General features: G+C 43.0%; 1 protein-coding gene across 10 annotated transcripts in view; it reads left to right on the forward strand.

The window, feature by feature from the left end:
- The window catches only part of mef2d (myocyte enhancer factor 2d), a 104,498-nt gene that overhangs the window by 26,034 nt on the left and 55,651 nt on the right, over nucleotides 1–22,813 (forward strand). For 9 of the 10 annotated variants that reach the window (XM_051405703.1, XM_051405710.1, XM_051405706.1 and 6 more), the window contains exons 2-3: nucleotides 12,021–12,412; nucleotides 20,416–20,619. In XM_051405703.1, the coding sequence (XP_051261663.1) occupies nucleotides 12,359–12,412; nucleotides 20,416–20,619 (258 nt within the window). In that variant the 5' untranslated portion in view covers nucleotides 12,021–12,358. Of the gene's footprint in view, nucleotides 1–1,416; nucleotides 1,633–12,020; nucleotides 12,413–20,415; nucleotides 20,620–22,813 lie in introns of those variants that run through there. The other variant, XM_051405704.1, reaches the window with a different exon arrangement.

Below are 22,813 nucleotides of genomic sequence, written 5' to 3' on the forward strand. Positions count from 1 at the left end.
ACAGGGAGTGGAGATGTGGCGGTGCAGCCGGCGAAGTCTGACAGCAGAGGAGTCATTTTAGAATCGAGTGTAGAGAGTTTGGGCTGAGTGGCACGAGACATTACCGGTGTGTTGAACTCTCCGACAGCTGAGCATGCGGGTGTATGTGTGTGGTAGTGCTGTGTGTGTGTGTGCGTGCGTGTGTGTGTGTAGATTACGGGGGTGGGGGGGCCTCGAAGGGTCCAGTGGAACAAAAGGTATGTAGACAGCTGCCGTCCCACTGCCAGTAGCTCATGATCCAAATGGAGGATGTACACACACATGTGCACGAGGGACAGATCGGTGTGCAACGAGGATCTGACACACTCAGCTAGGCAGCTAGTGACTCCCCTCACACACACATACACACACATAGACGCACATACACACACATACGCACGTACACAGCAGTGTCGTGCACGCTTCAGCTGCTCACTGGTACACACAACAGTTTTGTCGGCTATCTTCAAATGAATCCAGAAGAGTTTTAGGTATTTGGGTGTATTTTTCCCAATATTCCAGGCAGCCACCACAGTAAGGCAGCACCTAGTTAATCTGTCGATATTGTGTGTTTGTTTGTTTTAAATAGTTGGCAATTAATTTTCCCATTGATTAATCAACTGATCATTACAGCCCTACACCAGAGAGAAAATCAAGTTTCATTAATTTTTGGCGATGTTTTGAGGTAATGCAGCTTAAGTGCAGATTGACGAGAAAAGTCTGCATTTAATTGCTTCATTAAATTTTCACTTTGACAAAAACAGATGCATACGTGCTCACTGTGATCCACACATACAGAGCATTTGTCTGTTAATAGATTTTTAATGAATGTAAAGTGCGATGTAAAGCTGAAACAATTAATGGATTAGTTGATTAATCAATAGTGAAAGGAGGTGTCCATTTAACTTTTTCTGCCATTTCACATACTTTAAAATGTAATAATGCTTTTATACTGTTGCTCAGACAAGACGAGCAATTCCAAGATGTCACCTTATGGACCTTTATGACCATTTTCAACATTTCAATTGACACCAATCAATCAGTAAAAATATTTACAGATCAATCAATGATGGAAACTATTGTTGCAGTCCTAAAGTATACGTCATTTGTAGTCCCCAGGCTGAAACGTGCAAAACGTCCCTTTAAAGAGCTGAACAACAAGCACCTCATTGCCAACATGGACACTGATGAATTGGTGGCAGTTGCTGAAGGCATATTAGGGCAAAGGGTGACCTGGGAGAGGTTTCTGGGTGGGGAGGGGGGAAGAAGAGTGGACTGTTAAGGGGGGGTGACAAGAAGAAGCAGCAACAGCAGAGGAGGGGGTTATGGTGGGGGCTGGGGGTGTCCAGTGAGAGGGGTAATTTGGGGCGTCCAGAGTGAGGCGTTCCACCAGCAGTTGTCACTTCAGCAGTCGATGGCACATGTGCTGCTCTGAGTTGGACTCTCTTTCTCGTCAGGACTGTATCCCTCTGAGATCTTTGACTTGGACTATCTCGTACTTGGAGCTCTTTTTAAAATTAACTGGCCTCAATCCAGAATCCACACAGTTTTTTTTTTTCTCTGTTTGTGTCAGAGCACTTCCATTCCGCCTTTTGGCATCTTTAATCTTTGACGGTAAGAGCGACCAATCCAGACATTGCTGCTCTAAGTGTGTGTGTGTGTGTGTGTGTGTGTGTGTGTGTGTGTGTGTGTGTGTGTGTGTGTGTGTGTTTTTCCTCTCATGTAATTGGTTTGAATTGACATGAAGACCGCTTCGCTTAAAACCGTAATTGCTTAAAGAGAAAATGTCATTTTTTGATGGTTGTTTTTAAGTGTTCACATTACTTCTCCTCTGGCTAAAACTAACATTTTTCAACCTTCACATGCTTGATTTAAGCTGAAGTGCAAGAGACGGCCTCAGAAAGGCTCTCTGAGTTCTCTAATCAGACCAGGAAGCCATCGGTGTGGGGTGCACTGCTGGCGCCTCTGAGGACTTTACGAGGTAGATAGCGAGGAGTGCGAGGTGACTTACTGTGTGGCCTGTTCTCCATCATCAGCCGCAGAGCTGACACCTTCCCCAGCTCCGAAATCTGCTGAGAGAGGAACGAGAGCAGAGGGGGGGGTCTGTTGCGAAGATTTATGGTTGATAGCTTGTGTTGTCGTGCAGCTCATAACATCACACCTGTTCTTTTTCTTTCTTGAATTGAAGGCTTACACGGCCACTTGTGTGTCGAGGGAGTTTCGTAATCCTCGTGCCCTTGACGCTTGTTTAGACCATGTTGTGTATTTCAAAATGACACACAAATATAATGTTTTTAAGGTATGTAATGGTACTTTCTTTTCCCTTGTTTGTTCTGCTTATATCTTGATATTTCAAAGCCAAGTCAGTTAAACTGATGGTAAAAAGCATGTTCAGTAGCCTAGAGATATTGTTTTAGAGCTCAGAAGATAGCAGCCTTATCTTCATTTTCTTACACAAAAAATGGTCTGTCTGCCTTTATATCAAATATAACAAATCTAAGTAGTGTAACGGATAACTCTCACAAACGAACGATATGTGAGAGATGGTTAGATGAATCTTCTGACTGGCTCAATGCGGCTGGGTGCTCACAAGACACCGGCATTTCATTTTGAGACGATGACAGAAAATGAGTTTTCCTGGGGCGAGTTAATCACTCAGCGTGTTAATAATATTGTTACATGTGCGTGTTTTAACAAGTTTATTGACTTGCCTTGTTGCTCGTCTCACTTCAGCCGCTCAGGCGAAGAGTGCATGGACTCACGGGGCTCAGAGCAGCTGCTTGACACTTGTTTTGAAGGGTATCTTGACAACAAAGCCTGCTCTGGCTCGATCTCCTGCGGCCGGATTGAAAGATGCCTCTCTGAGCTGAGGGACCTTGTGCTTCTAAGTGACCGCACGTATAAACAATCATGACAGAGTTGGTTTATTCTGTGTCCCAGCAAAAGACCTGTTTTCTTCAGGGAGAGTTAATCTGTTGAAAGGATTGCAGTTCACTTCTCAAAGCAAGCGGTGTGCGCGCCAAAGTCTCTGCTGAGTGTTTATTATTATTGAGTGCCTTCAGCATACTTGAGACTGCCCACATTTTGCAGTTAATGACGGATAAATCTCACAAAACAGTTTGTGGTGAATGCTTTAAATAGACAGGTATTATCGTGCCTAAAACAACAGCATTCCACCTCCCACTCACCTGCATTCATGAAAATAAACCTGATAGTGCTTTCTGATAAACGGCTATATTGAAGTGTCAGTCTGAGGCCACATTGATGAGAACGTGTTCGACTGGTGAAGGCAACCCTTCGTACGTATGCAGACTCCGGCGTGCACACCCTCTCTCCATGAGTGTCACATTGATGTCATCAATGTTTTGTCTAGAGGGCATTTTTATCTGTCACAGAGCTTTTGTTGTTGCGCTGCAGCAGATTTAAAGCGATGGGAAAACCTGTGACAGAGGAGGGAGGAAACCTGTAAACAAAGAGCTCACTTTACTATCTAAGAGGTACATTCCAAAATATATGTGTGTGTGTGTGTGTGTGTGTGTGTGTGTGTGTGTGTGTGTGTGTGTGTGTGTGTGTGTGTGTGTGTGTGTGTGTCTGTGTCTGTGTTTGTCCGGCTTGAAAAGATAGTTTTAGATTATAAATGATCTTATCTGTAAAGACAAACAAGGGCCTACGTAATCAGTAGTTCTTCCTGAAAAGTAACTTAATTAAATACAATAATTAGTAAGTGACTGTGGATATATAATTTACAATAATCAGATAACAGTTACTTGGAGCTAACTCAATGACACTGAGGTAGAGCTGACAGCTGATTTGTCAGTTAAATGATTAGTTTAAGACTGCAGCTATTATTAATTTATTGGTTGATTGATCTTTTTGATTTGTGGTATAATCATTTAGTCTATAACATGTCATAAAATAGTGAAAAAGAGTTCCTAGAGACCGAGGGAGCATCTTTAGAAGTCTAGTTTTGTAGTTTTGAATTGACTAATCGTTCCAACATTAGATTGGGTGAATGATTTTGTTCTCAAGTCTTGGTCAAATAAGCAATTTGAATCTTTTTGTGCTCTGGCGGTAAAATCATTTAATTAATCGGTCAAATAATCATAGACACATAGTTGCAGCCCTACACTGAGACCGAACAAGCAGCTGTTACTGGGATTGAACCTGTGGCCTTTTACAGGACAGTCTGTCAAAAGACAAGGCCAACCTCAAGTACCAACAGCTGTACATGTACATGGAAAGAAATCAGCCTGACCCCCAACTAGATTCTGGTATTAGTGAACTTTTCTATTAAACAAAAGTTGAGTGCTTGGGTTTAAAAGAATGGAAATAAGTGTCAATCAAAATGAGCTACTCAACTTTCAGAAGAATTTTTGTTTGTTTTCTGTCTTTTCCCTGGTCATTTTTGCTTATATTTCACTCTATTCCGCTATGAACCATGGCGCTGAGAAGACTGATCAACAGAAATCACAATTTGACTCATTTGTCAAGCAAAAATACCAAACATTGTCTAACTTCTTAAATGTGAGGATTCTGACATGTCCGACCAACAGACCAAAACCAGACATTTTAAAGATGTCGTCCTGGGCATTGAGAACTTTTTTATTTATGAACAAAATGATTGATCAATCAAAACAATTAGTGACAGAATTAGTTGCTTTCCTACTCTAAAAGCAAGTTGCAAGTGCTCAGATTTTTTAAACTGTGCTGAAATGAATGGGAACCAATGGCTGCTTGGAAGACGTACTCCAAAGATGAATTAATTAGCCCTAATGAGCTCATCTGATGCATTTCTCCAAAGCTAATATTTTTACAGAACCATCAGTTTGTTAATGTTTTAGCCCGGGTTGGCCCGCTTGAATCTGAACCCTCGGCAGGTGTACCAACAATAACTTGTAAACAGAAAAAATCTTAACTGTGAGATTCAGCCAATTATTTCACATCTTTCAGGGACGGGCGTGCCTCTCAGTTTGTTAACTGCGTTTACTTTTGGCAGTGATGTAACCTGACAGGTCAAACCGCATAGTCCACGCTGCTCATGCAGTGACAGGGGCAAGTCTCAGAATCAAACCACACTAAAGTATTGTGTGACCTGCCAACAAGTCCTCTCTCCTCCACATGCTTTCTGAGCTGCTGGACAAAAGGCATCTTTGTGTGTTTGTGTGTGCTCAAATGTACTGTGTGCATGGGTGTATTATGGGTATTATCAGGGAAGTTTTGCTGTATTCATGCCAGAGGCTCTGAGCATAAACAGTAGATCAGTGACAGTTAGGGCGCCCTGTGTTAAATGTGTGGGTGTGTGTTTTTCTTTGTGTGTGTGAGTGTGTGTGGTTGTTTGTTTTTATGTGTGTGTACGTGCTCGGGGAGACTGCGGTATTGACAGCGGCCCGGCAGCGTGGGTGTGATTCACGAGCCGAGAGGCACAGATCTCCTCGCAGCCCCTCCCATCCCATCCCATCCCCCAAACCAACACCAACACCACCACCACCTTAGAAGTGCTGCCCTTGCACTGCATCTCTCTCCCCCACCTCTCCAAAGACTCACTCATGATTGGTTAAGAGGAGGAGGGGGAAGGGGAGATCATATTCCACTGCCAGGGTTGGCAGCGTAGACTCACAGGCACAATCACAGTCACAAGCCAGGCGTCAGATATAAGGCCAGCAGCTCCCTCCTCTATCTCCTTCCCCTCCTCCGCTATTTGTCACAATGTTCCCCCCTTCACTCCACCTGCGGATGCTTCCTCCACAAATACCTGCCATAGAGTTTTGTTGATATACCGAAGACGCATGCTGGGTGACTAAAGCCCGAGTGTGGCGGGAGCCGTGTCCAATGGTTGCCCGGGAACATGCGGCAACAGGCTGTAAATATCACACAGCTGGTGCTGGCAGAACACCCTCAAGGTTGGGCCGCAAACTGAGCCTCGCTGGGTCAGATGAGGGAATTCAGCGGCCCAGTTAGAAGCCAACTCCCCCCAGCCCTCCAATCTCAACCCCATCGGCCGTTCTGTCTGTGCCCCAATGAGGAACCCTTCTAAAACCTGATTCATACAGTGTGTTTTGACGCTGGCGAGCTGTGTATGAACCTTGGGATTAATACCTTAATGGTGACGGTGCCATATATTTGCAGCTCAGAGGGGTATTCCAACAATTTAGTTTTGCACTTTCTTAAAGTTGGGGGGCTCAAAAGAGACGGAATGAGAATGGTTGAAACCGAAGCAGTCGAGGTGGAGAGATTGTGATTTTTAATGGACATTCAGACTGAATTGTTTTAGTAACAGATCTATGAGTTTTAAAGGTTATCATATACCAAAACTCATGATGCACCTCAAGAACATATTTTCGTTTCACCCTGGTAAATGCCCACGTCTTTCAAACTCCACATAGATATTTGCTAGATTAATAGAACTTACTGAACTTGTTACAGGAGTGTACGTTCTTGTCCATCACTTGTTCCTCTGTGCTCCAGCTCGGCCATCTTTTCTCAAGAAAGCCTCAGATTGTGAGCGTTCAGCACGCTGCAGCCTCAAACACTTTCTGATTTGATTTCGTGTGATTCCCAGTTGTATGGAGCTTCTGACGGTATCATTTGTCATCTCATGTTTCGTCAGGCCGGTTTGAGTGAACACTGAGTGATGAATGAATATTGGTGAAATATTGATCCTTGAGACTTCAAACTGAGGGACAGATCACTCATTTTGATAGCCTACTGCAGAGGTCATGACTCCAGCAGCTACATGCAGGCAAGTCGCCCTCTTCTTGAAACCTGAAGCCCCGAAGTCCTCTGCAGATCTCAAAGTGACTCCCGTGACATTTTGCTAGCTCGGCCTGCTAACTGATATGAGCATTTTTCATCCATTTCGTCAACAGGATTTGTAAAGATATATCGCGACATACAAGCTGTGCTATTTGTTGGTCACTTTCATCCAGCATGCCTTAGAGTACCACCAGAGAGAGTACCATGTATATTTTTAGTTAGTGACTGATGTGGCTGCCATTTCTATTCAGTTGCAAGACGTTTGCTTGGACTAAGCTGCCGCTTGATTTAAGTGAAGGTTCACCCCGTTTGCCTTTAGTAAAACAGATGTGTTGCCTATATGAGCACTTCTTCTTTCTTTGCCTTCAAGAAGCGGCAAAAACAAAAGTTAAAGGTGTTGTCTGGTAATTGTGTAGTTAGGTTCAGGGTCCCTTTCAAGAATCTAACTTTATCAACCACACTGAAGGGGTGAATTTACTTGTAAATAAAAGTTTAGTGCTTCAGTTATATCCTTTCACCAACCAGTTCACAAAGTAGGATTTAGAAGTCGTTGCTAGTGTGTCTTTAGTTTGACTGCCTTAATGCTACTTTCCCTAAATTTTATGTACAGACTGTGGCAACAAATATCTTGAAAAGGACAATAAAGAATCTATTTATCTACATCCCTGCTAGGTATTTAAATTCACTTGCATTGATCACAGTTGGTATAAGCACATATTATGTAGATAATGTTTCAGACAGGTCCCATGACATCTGCAGCATTTGCACCAAGCTCCATCCATCCACCAGCTTAGTCTGAATTGTAGTAATCACTGGACGGTGCAGTGGGGGTCTGCAGTGGAGCAGGTCACAGTCGGCCTCGGCAGATGTTGCTGCTGAGTGGGAAAAGTGATGGCTTTCTCAGCGGTCCTCTGGCCCGGCTCCAGCAGCCGAGAACCATCTTCACCACCACCCTCAACTACCAGCCCTCTACCGCTGACTGTTATCTCTCTGCTCCAGGCTGCCCTGCTGCCACTTAACACACCAAGGCAGTAAAGGATGGACATAATAATAAGACACTCACACACACACACATACATACACACACACACACACACACCGTAATGGCAAAAACTGATAACAAACGCTTGGGCTTGACCAATATATTGCGTCAGTGTTGTATTAGAGACTTATCGTGTGGGCATACTGATAATGCTCATCTAAAATGACTGAAAAGGATTTTAGCCTGATGACTGACTTTTTTGGCATTTCTGTGCCCAAGACCAGAGGTCTGCGAGGCTCTCCTCCCTAGGGGGACGCAGGAGAGTGCACTGCTTCTCAGAGTGATAACTCAGTCAGATCTGGACACACATGTCCATAAATCCACATAGAAATCATAGAAAAGAGACTTGAGAGAGACTTGCCTGAGATTATCATGTTTTAATTTTTTTAAGTATTAAAGTAATCCAGTGAAAGTTGTCTGTACTTCCATATGCTGCTAATAGGTTATTCTGCATATTTTTCATAGAGATCAAAATATGGGGCACAATTGTCTTAATTTTGTCCAAGTAAATTTTAGTATATTACAGATTTTGTTCTGCTCTAATTATCACTTGTGTTTGACCCAAATATTGTACTGTATCACGCAGAACTTGGAGTGCACACACAGCCACGTCATTATCTGATTACATCAAATCTTTCCTTGTAAAAGCCAACAGAATGCCGTGTAGACGCAAATCACATCTAGGCCAAACACACCGGTCTCCTGCTGCATTTTGTGGCATGTAAGTGGTTTGTTTTTTGTGTCATGACTCAGTCACAGCCCTGCGCTCCTTCCCTGCAGGTCCTGACACATTCAGCCCATGGCAGAAACATTGGTGGCGATGTATCAGTAAAATTGAGGGCAGCATTAGCCTAGAGGACAGCAAGGCAGGTTGTCAGGAGGAAGGTCACCAGTTCACAAACCACGACCGGCTGGGAAAATCTGGGTGACGTGCCCTTTAGCAAGTCACTTAACCCCTGATTGCCCAAGGAAAGATTATTATTCGTCCAATTGTAGAAGACTGTGGTTGTATTGGGAAGCTTCAACTGCGAAACTGTGAATGAAGCATGGTGTTGCTGAAAAAGACCATCCCTATGTCAACTTTCTCTTCATGAATAAATGTCAGAATCATAATATTGCCCTTGTAGCTTGTGGCTTTCCACCCACATCGTTGGAATAGGAGATTGAAGCTTTGAAATGCTTAACGGCCATAGCAACAGATGTCAGGGATAATGATGCGATGCAACATTTTCTAACTGTTCTTTTATGGACTAATCTTCGTTGCAGGCTGCCCCGAGGTTACGACATGATGTGACCTCTCTAAAGCTTAGTGGACACATTCGTACAGTGATAGTGTTTGTATTCCTTTTTTATACCATTTCTAATCCTCGGTTGAGACACTTTGTTTCCCACATCCTGAGTTTATGTTGTTGTCCATTTAAATAATCTTTCTAAAACAGTCTGTATAATCTTTTATATCTCTTTCATATCAAATATTTATTGTTACTTTGTATTTGTCTTATTTTTTTTTCTCAAGCTAATAGTGTCTAGGCAACCAAACACAATAGAACCAATTTTCAAAAAGGCACTTTACAGAAATGGACTGAAATTATGTAAAATACTTGGCAAGTGTGCTGAGGGTTTAATGTTTTTACTACCTGGATGCAAAAGTGCATGAAAACATCTCACATCAGTAGCATCACAGAGCTTTATCAAGAAAGATTTGCCCAGTTTATCCACAGGGATGATCAACATTTTCATCAAGTCTTGACAGCTGTAATATTCTAGCATCTGTACTTAAAAACTTTAGGAATGTAGTGGTTGCAGCGGCTGAATTACTTCACTCCAATGTGTGCTTTTATGTCCATATTCCCAGAGTCCAACTGTTATGAAATGTAAAAGATGAGCTTGTCATTAGACCCTTGTGAAATAAACCGTCTGAACGTTCTTAGGCGTTCCCCAGGGTTCTAATCTTGGCCTGCTGTAGATTCCTAATTATCAGCGGTAATCTTTTCATTGTCCAGAGCCTCTCTGTCGCTCTCGCCTGCTCAGCGAGGCAGCAGACACACTCCAGGCCCTCCGCTTCCCATGTGAGAGCAGAGATTCTGCCTGACATCAGACATGGGAAGCGAGCTCCGGCAGCATGAAGGGTAAAAGGTCGAGACTTGACCACCCCGGGCAGATAAAGCAGCCTTTTCATGTGTGATCAGCCCACAGCCTAAAGACAAATCCCTCAGTGTGCTGTCTTTGAACTTCACCGCTACTGGAGCGAGTCCCCGGCTTGCTCAGTGACTAACGAAGGCTGTAAGAGAGCATGAACACACACCTCTTCATTATTTAGCTAAATCATGTTACCAACACCTCTACTCTATGTAATTTGAAATTAAATGAATGAAAAGAGTGAATGTGCAACATAATAGGGACACCTACTTTTCAAGAAGTACACTAATGAGGTGATCCAGGTAGAATTCATTTTGCTTTACTGATCTGGCTTATTAAATCTGGGCTGGTCAAATGAGAGGAGACGAAGATAAAGAGAAGCAGATGACATGGATTTTAGGAAATTATTGTGCCGAAGGGTTTGGAACTAAATACTAAAAAGATGTTGCCAATAGTTTGTACATTCGGTTCCTGCTGCTTGCTGTAGATTTTCTATGTAGAAACAGGCCCTGGCAGCCTCCAGTTCTTCATCAAGCCTTTTTACAAAACAATTATGACACTCATTACACCCTCTTTCTTCAACCCCCCCTCCCCCCCCAATCTCTCCCATCAGTGCATAATTCATGAGCAACTCATCACCAAAGCAAAGCCAATTGCATCCACTCTAAACGAGCGTGCAGTGCAGCGCCCACAGCAGCACAAAAGGACTGTCAGTCTCATGACGGACTATTTCACATTCTTTGTTTCATAAGAATGGATGTAAATAGAGGGCGTTCTTCTTCTCTTGCTCTCCCAGGTAGAGGGAATGCAAACAATGCTGGAAAGCTGGTGTGGTGTCTGTACTCACGGCTTTCCAGATGCTTCAGCTCTGTGATGCTGCCACTTGGCTCCCACTGTCGTGTGTGTGTGTGTGTGCACTGTACTGTGTGTACACACAGTCTGTATGTATATATAGAGTGCTATTTTTAAAGCTGATCCACAAATAGTAGAAACGGGGCCTAAAACGGTCCTCGTCTCTGTTGCCATTCCTGGGCTGCTGCCGCCTTCTCATTCATTCATGACTTTGCATGAATTTGCAGAAATACTCTGGGGTTTCTCTCTGCCTTGCCCTTTTGAAATTTGAAACTTATAATGTACCCATCCTCTTTTTTTGATCAGCCATCGTAGCGTATCGCAGACCACCCTTATTTCATGGTTAGTTAGATGAACGGCTGAATTAGACACACATTTTTACACTCTTCATCTTTCTCATTGTCGCATGAAATTAGGTCAGCATTCAGCTTAGGTAATAAGGCATAATGTTATTACTGGACATAAAACGGCATTGGCCAGCTTGACGTTAAATGCTGAGTGTCATCAGTGTGAACCTCCCCCCTCATACCTGTGGACATGTCAGGAATCTATCCTGAGAGTGTGGAACATAGAAAAAAGTATGGAAAATGACTTTTCAGTCCTAACTATCATGTGTTTTGAGTAGTTAATTGGAGAATAATGTGCAGTTGAGTGTAGAAGCATTTCCATCCATGTGGTGTTAACTGTCGTAACGCCCCGGCCACTGTCGGCACAGGTTATGTTAAACACCTGCTTCCTGTCAAGAAATTAGCACAGACCAGGATGGCGTTTGGAAACGTAAAATATGTAGAATCCACAGACTCTGCTCCTCCTCTGCTCTGCCTTCGATTGGGGAATCACATTCGGCATGTCAGGCGGCCCCGACCGGGCAGCCGGTTGCCGCGGGCGACCAGCAGATCAGTGATGTGGCGGTGATGCCTCTAATGAAGCTGACACAGCACAGCCTCCCTCCTCGCGGGCCCCTGAGGGCCTCCTGCTCTGCATGGAGCACCACAACCCCCCCCGCACGCCTTCATGTTTCAGCTCAATGTGCTTCTGATTTGATGGCGCCTCAAATGCATTGCTGCATCATTTATTCTCTTGTTGTATATAAGGGGTGAAGGCAAATACAGTGTTTGTAGTAGCTAAAGTGGGTCACGGTATACAAACAAAGCCTCTCTCCCCTTTCACAGTCTCTCTCTCTCAGTCTGATGAATGTCTCTGTGTTGTTTTTCAGGAGCTGCCCAGCTGAGGTGAAGGGGAGGGCAGAGGACCCCAGTTCAGCCTGAGTGTGGATGACCAGCCCCCAGAAACAGGACCATGATCTGAAGAGGGCGCCGCACACTGAACCCTGTTCTTCCTCTCCTCCTTCTCCCTATCTTTTTTCTTTATTTCTTTTTTTTATTTTTTTATTTACGGTGTGACAGCATCACTGCCCGGCTGCTTCCAACAGTGTCTGTGTGCACGGAGAGGACAGAGACAAGACATTTTAAGGAGGAAGAAAAACAACAACAGCCATCTCTGACCTCTGACCTTGCCACTCCCCCTTGCCCCTCCCACCGCAACACCGGAAACATGGGGAGGAAAAAGATCCAGATTCAGAGGATCACTGACGAACGCAACAGACAGGTTAGCACCGATTAAGTGAGCGTACAATATCTGAATGTATAATAACTTCCTGATTGAACTCACTTGAGTTAGCAGCTGCGTCTGTGACGAGCAACCTGATTAGAGCATCAATAACACAGACAGGTGACAAATTAAAGGGAAAAACCTGAATAAATTAAACTAGCAAATGATGGTTGGGAATAATCTTGTATTAATAAGGGGCGGATGGGTGGGTACAGCTCGGGTGGTAGAGCAGGTCAGCTATTAACCGTAGGGTTTGTGGTTCGATATCAAGCTTGTTAACATGCTGAACTTTAAATTACTCCTAATGTGATGAGGATGTATACAAAAGGTTAAATTTAATTTAAACAGTTCTGTGATAATCTTACAGTACTGGGGAACATTTTAAGGAATTCCTAAAAGAAATAGCTGTCATGCATTCTATAAATATCTGTGTGATTTTCATACACATTTGCAATATTACAGTACTTATTGGACAAATTGTTGAGTGCTGCAGTTAAAGACCATCACTCACAATGCTCAAGTTAGCATCTCTGGGTGTACAGCTGGGGTTAACTGCAGTAGATAACAACAGCATAGGTTTAAATGTATCATTTGAGTTTGAATTTCCTCTGTTGATACCACCACCGTAACATGAGACCGCTGTATCTTATGTGATCTGGCTGCGCTTGTATTATATTCACTTAATGATAAAGAGCAACGATGGGAAGCTTTGCCGCGTGTCATTACTGAATAATTAGTTTCTTCAGCTTGCCTTATGTTGGCTTCAGTTTTATCTCCACCGGTATCAGAGAGAACACATACAGCTGTCTCCACCTCCTTTGTGGAGCCTCTGTAGCCCCAACGAGTTGTTAAACCTTTGAGATGGCACACAACATTTGCAAAGCCTAGTTTGGTACCATGCAGAAGCACAACATTTTGTTCATTTAGTCAATTTATTTGATAAAACTACAGGTTGAGTTGTGATGGCGTCCATTGTCAAGCTTGCTATGACATGGTTATCCAATAAATCAAACATTTGACTGACTTGAACTCCCTGTATAAGTAAATATCCTTTCATCCGTCTTGCTCAGATCTAAGGAAGGATAATTTCCACTCCCCCACAACTGAATTCCATCGTGGTGACAGAAAACTGTAACTCATGCGATAACAAATTCCCACAGGGATCCTTGCTGTTTTCACATGTCCCATGTAGCATGAACAACATAGTCGCTGTTCTCTCAGCAGTGCCACAACAGAACAATATAATAGCATCATGTTTTATGAGGCTCACATGACTCTGCAGAGCAATCATGGGGTTTCTCAGACCGCCCCCCCTCTCCCACCCTTCTTCCTCCCTACAGGGAAAAAAGAGCAAGAAAGTATGATATTCCCCCTTAAAAAATGCCTCAGCCCCTCCGGTTACATCAGCAGCATTGTCAGAGAGGATGAAAGGGTAAATGATCCATCTAAAATGAGTCAACTGGTAAATGGGCTTCGCTCCATTGAGCAGATTGAGTAATGGATTTGACGTGCCCACCTTCAAAAGCAGAGAGAGAAGGAAAACAAGACAGAGAGAGGCAGAGGGAGAGAAACAAGGTGCCTGGCTGTGTAAGACCTGAGCTGGCCGTAGGGTTTGGAAAATCATCCTCAGTTTTTTCCTCATCAATCTGAGCAGGTCGCATTTCCATAAAGCAGAACAAACGGCGCCTGCAGGGGGTCAGCGGAGTATGATGGCTAGTTATTCATCAGTACACAATTGGACATAATGGAGGAGGGGGGTGCAACTGTTTCTGGTCGGGCAGGCTCTAGTTAATGGAGCCAGCTTTGTATCAGGTGTCGAACAGTTTGTCAATAAGGTGATGCACTCTGTGGTAATACATGGTCATAGTGTCAGAATCAAAGATTACTCATTGACCGCGATCAGGCGATTAATGAGCAGCAAATGGTTTCTTAATCACTGCGGCGAACCCATCGGGGTGATGACTTTTTGATGCCAGCATTGAACCAAAACTGCACTCAGCATTTACATTTCACATACTGTTTATCTGATACTGTTATCCAGAAGCATTTAAACAGTGAAAGAGGATTCAGTTCTTCTATCAGCAACATTAAGAAACAAGTCTGCTGTGTTTGAAGTGGAACAGTATTAAGCTGGTAAAGAAGTAAATGGTTTTTACACGCTTGCTTGCTGTTGCTTCAGCTAATGAACAGTGCAGCTACTGAAAGGAAATCAAATGAATTTTGGAGTACATGCAGCCCGTCACCCTCCTACGTGTTGATTCAGAGATGCTGCCATAAGCTCCGCAAAATAAACAGCGTTCAGAGTGTGGGCCCCGGCTGGAAACATGACAGCATCTCAAATACCACATTTCTTATGGAGACAAAGACACACGAGAAAGAACAAGTGCACAGGACTGGAAATGTTTGGATTCATCTGACGGATTTTTATTTTTGGGTAGTGTTAGCGTCTGTTTGAGAGAAAGGGTTGACAGCGTGACCCCTCTGGCTGGAAGGGGTGAAGAATGAAAGTACATGAAATACAGAGTTATTTCAATCATTCAGGGTTTGAGCATTTAAAGTCTTGTTCATTTTCTGCAAAGAAAATATCAGAAAATATCTGGTTCTTTCATAAAAAGTCAAAGGTACAGGACTTGGTACATAAAAACTTCAAAAGAGAAGTCAATTATGACTCCCAGGGAGCATTTGGGTTAAAAACATCAAATCACACAGCTTGAAATATTTTTTGTTCGCGGACATGGAACAAAAGTTAAAGTTTAAACTTTGAACTTTAGCAACCTGATTATACATTGAGCAATTTAAATCAGTTTGCTGTCAGATTCCAGGTCAGTTTTGGATGAATTCAGCATCTCTGGAGCAGTGCATTGATTCCAGTAGACCTTTTTCACAGCAGCCATTTTGACATGAAATACACAGGTGTTCCCAATGATAGTTCCCCGTGTTTACTTTACTATTTCATGTCAAAAGGTTTGCTGTGAAAAAGGTCTAATTTGCTGCAGCTCTGTTTTGCTAAGCTGAGGCTCATGGGTACCGTAGTGTTTAGAGCCATCCAAACCAGACCACCATACCAAACTTCTCAGTAATGTTTAAATGATTACAACGGATGGTCACAACATAAACCCTATAATGTTAAACGATCCAGAAGACTCCTGTGTTTCTATCTTGAGAAACATGGAGGTGTGCAGCTGGAGGAGCTGCTGGTTCTGGTTGTACATTTCCCTTCTCTGAATAATCAATCTAGAATTTGTCTCCAGGAAAATGTTACAGTGTTTGTGTTGTGGCCACCAGTTTTACATAAAAACACACATTTTGAGTTTGGTGGCTCCAAATACCAGGATACCCATGAGCCTCAGAGCCATTTAGAGCTGTAGCAAACTCAACATGTTTTGTCTGAATTCATCCAAAATTAACATTTTTAGTAAGTTAGCGACACAGGTAACATCATTTTAAGCTCTGTGACTGGATGTTTATGCACATTGGAAGTTATAGTTGATCTACATTTGTATATCCACAGGCTTGGACCTTTTGGACTTTTTTATCAAAAAACAGATATTTCCTTAATTTTTTTTGTACTGATAATTCAGATTCCACTGTCATCTAACTTTGTCTATGAGAAAACAGACAGGATTTTAATTCTAAAAACCTGTATGCCTGAAACAACGTGTGCGTTACAAAGACTTACCTGTGTCACATTACACAGAAGAATAAGGCTGAAAACAGCAGGCAGCCTGTTAGAAAGATTAGAGAGCAGAGTTCATTGATCAATTTTTCAAGATGAAAAGTTTCATCCATGATACGTGCTTTCTTCACCGCTAAAGCCTTCAGACTGATACAAAAGCGTCATGTACTGATCAGTATCTAGTTTTAACTGTTCAGGCCTGATTGTGTGAGCCAGACTGTAAGCTAGCAAATGAAAGAGAGGTTTTAGCTACAGGAAACAGCGAGAGGAGGTTGCGGTTGTCAGTGGTGGTTTCCTCATCCATCTGCCACACAACCACAACCTCGCCAAGACACACACACACACACACACACACACACACACACACAGTCATACACATGCACACACACACTCAAATGAAACCACTCGCCCCCTTTCTTTCTTTCTTTCTTTCTCTCCTCACTGAGGATGTCTTATTCTTCAGTTGCCATTGGTTACCTGGCAATTCTGTTCTTAATGTCAATTACCTCCAGCTTGTTTATCCTTTGTGGCAAACACCAGGATCGAAACTCAGACCCAAAGTCACTACCCCACCGCCCACTTTTTCTAAGAGAAGAAGAAGAAAGGAAAACAGGGGTTTTATTGGGATGTTTGCAGTCATTTTGTTTGTTTTCAGTGCTGGCGGATGACCTTATAATTTGTTAGCAGAGGAGTTGTTGTGTTTGCAGTGGCTTGTCTCTTCATCACCAACCACTCTCATCATCCTGCACAGCCGTAATTTCCTCCCTTTCCAACATCGCCACATAATTTATCTGCTCATTCTGCGTGTGAGAGAGGGAGAGAGAAGGAGAGGAGGGGGGAGGTATGTAGATAGGCAGTGAGATAAAGATGGGGGGGGTAGAGAGAGAGAAAGCGAGGGAGGTAAGATGATGGTAGCAGTGTGTGATGAGGTGGGAAATGGGGGGCGGAGGGGAGGCAAGAGGGGAGTCGGTTGCCCATGGATACGACCCCGATATAATTTGATTTGTGGCAGCAGGAAGCAATGAGTGAGCGAGCGCGAAAGGAGGGAGGGGGTGGGCGATGGGGGGGTGAGACGGGAGGGAGGGAGGATGTGGAAAAAAAGCGAGAGAGAAGAGAGGAAGAGAAAACGAGGGCGAGAAAATCAGAGACGGAGGAGGGAGATAGAGAAAGAGCGAGGAAGGAGGGATGAGAGAGGCTTAAAACATGTCGGGCGCTGAAGGAAAAAGGAGCAAGAGATATGAGAGATGGAGTGATTGTGAGAGAGAAAGATGGAGAGATTGAAGGTCTCACATGGTTTCTATTCTAGCTTTCATCCTCAGTGTCTGTCTTTATCTTATCTCTACCTCTCTATCTTTTCCTCGCTTTCTTTCTTTAATCAATTCATTTCAATTACATTCAGTTGAAACCTGCGCTGCTGGCAGAGCACCCTGCAGCCAAACAAATACAGTCCGTAACAGTGCAGGTAAACCACAGCGGCTGTGGATTCATCATTTTAATATCAATATATCATTAGGACATCGGTTTGCAGAAAGCATTAATACAGTACGGTATAATTACCACAAACAGAAAAGACTATTTTACTTGAAATGAAACCTGCTGTTTGCTTGTTCTAGTATTAAAGCTCCCCTCCAGACATATATTACAACATATAAACATAGTCGACTTGGAACAATAATGTGCATCTGATCACAAAAAACGTATAATGTCCACATTAAAATCCTTAAAAGGGCATTTATTCCTTCTAACTCACTAAAATATACAGAATATTTCAATATGAAAGTTTTGTTATTTTCTAAAGTTTTCACTGGTGGCTTCATATTTCTACATTATACTTGTATAAGTTGCATTCTGGACCAGGGTGGACTTACAAACTATTTGTGATGTCACAAATCATGCTGCTAGGCCCCACCTTAAAATCAGATTTACCGTGCGCACAGAGAAACTTTCCACTTTAAGCAGATGAATGTGAAAACATCCTTCTAGTGTGAAACTCTGCACAGACATCATTCTGCACAGAGAAGCTCAAACATCCAACAGCAGGAACAAGAAGACAAACATTTTTGACTGGAGGGGGGCTTTACGTATTAAAGGAAAATGTGGACTAGCAGGGTATGCATGGGTCTCGGATGACACACCGTAGTGCAGAAAACTGCTGAAACTTCCAAGAATGCTGCACTTCAGGTCACATCCCCCGCAATCAGTGCAGGTGCTTTAGCCTTTACGTCTGATGGTAAGTGTGTTGATGTCACTGGTGGGCGTGGCCTGAAGAGTTTCTGGCCCTTTAAATACCTTCAATTAATTCTATCATCCCATGTGTGTACACACTTTTTATTTATTTGCATTTCTCCCACATCAAACATGAGATATTGTAGCGGTACCTGGAGCTTTTCCTTCTTCCTCTTGTCTTAATCTTTTCTCTCCCTGTGTGTGTTTGTGTTTGTGCAATCCTGTGTGTTTAATCCAAACAAAGCCAAATCTCCCCGGATTGTAAATACCAGTTGGTTATAGCAGGGAAGTGCTTCTAAAGCCAACTAGCAGACAACAAGGGACCCTGTGCTTCAGCAACACTCCCAGTTCTGTTCTGCTTGTTCACAACTGAGGGGGCTCGTACAAGTGTGTGTGTGTGTGTGTGTGTGTGTGTGTGTGTGTGTGTGTGAAAAGAGAGAACTAACGTGTGACAGAAGGAGAGGGTGGAAAACAGAGCGGGAGAGAGTGTGTGACATAGAAAGAGAGCATGGAAAAGAGCATAACAGAGTGTGAAAACGACGAGGAGAATGACTGTGACGGGAGAGAAAGAGTGAGTGGAGGGAAGAAAAAGCTTGTGCGTGTGATGTGCAAAATACAAACTGAGTACTGAAAGAGAACATGTTTAGACACTGTCTAGAAGTCTGTTTCCTAAAGCACACAGTACTTTCATACAATCAATCCGGTTTTTGTGCCAAGTACCCTCTGCTGCAGCCTCGATGCACAACAATGAAACAGTGATTTAGTGGTCCAGGATGACAAGTTGCGCCTTTAAGGAATAGTTCACCATTTTAGGAATTTTCACTTTCTTGCCAAAATTGAGATTGAGAGACACTGCAAAATATCTTTATTGTCCTTCCTCATCACATAAATACATTTTACACCGTGACATAATGAAAAACACACATACATACATACACATATCACCTATACAGCAACACAGTAAGTCACTGCTACCAGTCAAGAAATAGTGCGACATATTTCACAGTAAAAAATGCAGTTTTTCCTCTTCCTCTTCCTCTTCCTCTTCCTTTTCCTCTCCTCTAAAACAAGATATAACAAAGTAATAAGTGAGCTTTAGAGGCTGTGGTAGGTATCCTTTGGACAGAGCCAGGCTAGCTGTTTCCCCCTGTTTCTAGTCTTTATGCTAAGCTAAGCTAACTATAGCTGGGCTGCATCTCCATTTTTAATAGACATGAGAGTGGGGTCAATTTTCTCATAATTGTTTCCCCAAATGTCTAACTATTCCTTAAAATCCAGCCTGTTGTTGGAAAACTATGGCTATGTCATCTGTGAGGCACATTTCTGCAAAAATGTATGAAGTACATATGTGAGCGTATCCGCCTATGCAGACACCCAGTGTATTATTAGAGGCATGTCGACTGTCCACCCTGCTGTCAGCGTCAGTCTTGGAAAACATCAGGAACTTCACTGAAGCTGACTGGGCTTGCTGCCTTTGAGACCATTAATAAAACTGTTTTTATTATGTATCATGACATTTTTATGGTATTGTGGTCATCTGACAACGGGAGCAGAGAGATTTATCACTGAGAACACATGCAGGGTGTGAGCAGCTTTAGTGAAACACAAAGTCAGCTATCACAGAGCGAATCAGGGGCAACAGAAAAAGTTCTTTGTTGGTGCAAGTAAGCCAGACTTGTTTGGCAAAAGGCTTAATGTCTGGTCTAAGTGAGTTTATGTGGTTTAGGTTGAACTTTGAGGGAAAGGAAGATGGTTATCAGTCTGTACTTTTTGTAAATGTACAATATCTGTAATCCTTTGCATGTCCCCGGGGCTCCGGCCCAGCTCTGGGCCCTCATCATCAAACATTTACGGAAAAGGGGGCCTCTGCAAGGCATATTTTTCTTAACACAAGAAAAAAAACATCAAAAGGGTGAGATAATTCCACTTGAAATAAGTGTCAGTATCATGGAACAGGGTAAGGCAGACTGCTGCACTAGAAAATTACATTTTAATTTTTAATATTTTGCATTTCCTGTATATTACTGCTTAAAAATGCAAGATTTAACAACATCCAATTGTCTTTCTTCTCCTCTCCACCTGTCTTTCTCTGCACCAGGTGACGTTCACCAAGCGGAAGTTCGGTCTGATGAAGAAAGCGTACGAGCTGAGCGTCCTGTGCGACTGCGAGATCGCCCTCATCATCTTCAACCACTCCAACAAGCTGTTCCAGTACGCCAGCACCGACATGGACAAGGTCCTGCTCAAGTACACCGAGTACAACGAGCCGCACGAGAGCCGGACCAATGCGGACATCATCGAGGTAAAGCGTGGGGGGGGTGTGTGGTGGGTCAAACAACTGGGAATACACTGTCATTACATTTCCCAAAAGGTTGAATTTGCCTAAATATAACGCAGTGACATTGATGATAAATGAAGTCCTCGAGTCAAGTCCAGTCCTTGTCATGTTTATGAAAGTTTGAAAATCAATTTGCTGTGTTCTTCTGTTTATCCTGGTCTCTGTTGGTTCAACCCACTACGAGTTTATTTTCCCCCAATGGGATCATTAAGATTGAACCTCAACTAATCTAATCTCGTCCTCTCCAGACTCATTCAGACTTAATTAAGTCTAGTCCAGTCTATCAATGCCAGTCCAGTTCATTGCAATCCAGTCTGTTTAACTGAGTATGAACTGCTTCCCCATGCCTTTGGTGCAGGATGATCTGAAGTCTAGCCTTAAATCCAGCTTGGTCTTGTTTTGTGATGGCTTTTTTTTTTTAAACTCTGTTGAAACTGATTTTTACCAGGATTCATCCCCACATGCCCAAAAGTTGTTGTTTGAGCAAAAAGGAAACCAAAGTTACCATAGTTTACAATGAATGAGGTCACTTTAAAGGTATAGTTTGACATTTTGGGAAATACGCTCATTGGCTTTCTTCCTGAGAGTCGATGTCACTCTTCCAGGAGCCAGGAGTTGATTAGCAAAGCTTAGCTTAGCTTAGCTTAGCTTAGCATATCACAACAGAATCAGAAATACTTTATTAAAGACTGGAAGCAGCCAAATGTTCTACTACCTACATGTTTTATCTAATATTTTTAATCAGTAGAAAAAGCATTAATCATTAGGCTAAGCTAACCGTCTCCTGGCTGTCATGAGGGTGGAATCAGTCCTCTCTTCTAACTCTCGGCAAGAAGTGAATAAGATGCAGATTATACACCAGAGTCCCTTTCAAGACTGAAAGTGTTGACCCCTATTTATAACCCACGGCACTCCCCTTGAGTCCGGTCTGGACCAAACTGCTGTTGTACACTGTAATTTAGTGTAGACCGGTCCATTCCAGTTTAGTCTGGTCCAGTCCAGTCTGGTCCAGCTCTGAGCTGTTGAATCCAGTCTATCCCAGTGTTGTTTATGGCTGTACTTTGGCTGGCGTATTGCCTGCTAGCTTGCAGGGAGGGCAGAGGTAGGGACAGCTGGGCCTCACCCCTCCTCCCCGCCTTACCCCTCTGGCATCGGCACGGTTGTTACCCACAGACCTCTCCCAACAACAACAACAACAACAACAACTACAACTACAACGACAGGCCAAAGGATGACTCCTGCAACCAATTGGAAACCACCTCGACACAAAATGGCCACCGGGTAGAAGAAAGGCCTGTCGAGCGGCTGAAAAAAATAGTGCCTGTTCATTTGCATATTGACTAGAAGAGAGGTCAGTGATGAGGTTAGGAGAGAAGGTGTGAGGGCAATCATTTAGTTCAGTTTTTATGTTTTGTAATAGGAATACATTTTCTTTCCTAACGTCTTTCCTCCCTGTGGGAAAAGGCTTCGCTGGAGCTCGTCAGGCGAACGCGGAGCACATTCACATGCCTTGCTGACCCTTTTATACATAATGGCCCTCTCATGAATTGAACACGAGATGGTTAGGTATGATTCAGCGAGCCGTGTACACTGCACTACAGCACTTAGGCTTCATATGGAGCCTGGACTTAAAGCTGGATCTCGCTTGGCTTTGAATATTTTTCTCACTTGATGTTACAAGAATTGCTGCAGGAGTTCACGATCGGTCAACCACAAACACTGTCAACATGAAGTCACCACCACTTATTTATTGTCATGTTGAAAGCTCAGGTTAAAGTCATATTCCAGCAACAACAACACACAGCAGGGCAGAAAAAGTTATTAAAATAGACGGTCTGCTTGTGATAGATTTAGGCCAATAAAATGAGTTCTGGTGAGAAAGTTAAAAGACTACAAAGTCTTTAATCTGTTTCAATATGAGAATCATGTGTATTTTTGAATTACCGGGACATTTTGTCAAATTGGCCACATTATTTTGGAATAAAACCATTATTTCCACATCTGAAGCTAGGGTCTGATTGGATTAAGTAATATTTTCTGTTGGTAATAATCTAAAATGAGAACAGAGGAAAAATAATGATTTTAGTGGGAGTGAATCCCTAGGACTGCTTTCATCAGCTGCTCCTAAACTCCCACATCATCGCCATGATAAAAAACA

This window comes from Dicentrarchus labrax, unplaced genomic scaffold, assembly GCF_905237075.1.
Source record: "Dicentrarchus labrax unplaced genomic scaffold, dlabrax2021, whole genome shotgun sequence".
Taxonomy (NCBI): domain Eukaryota; kingdom Metazoa; phylum Chordata; class Actinopteri; family Moronidae; genus Dicentrarchus; species Dicentrarchus labrax.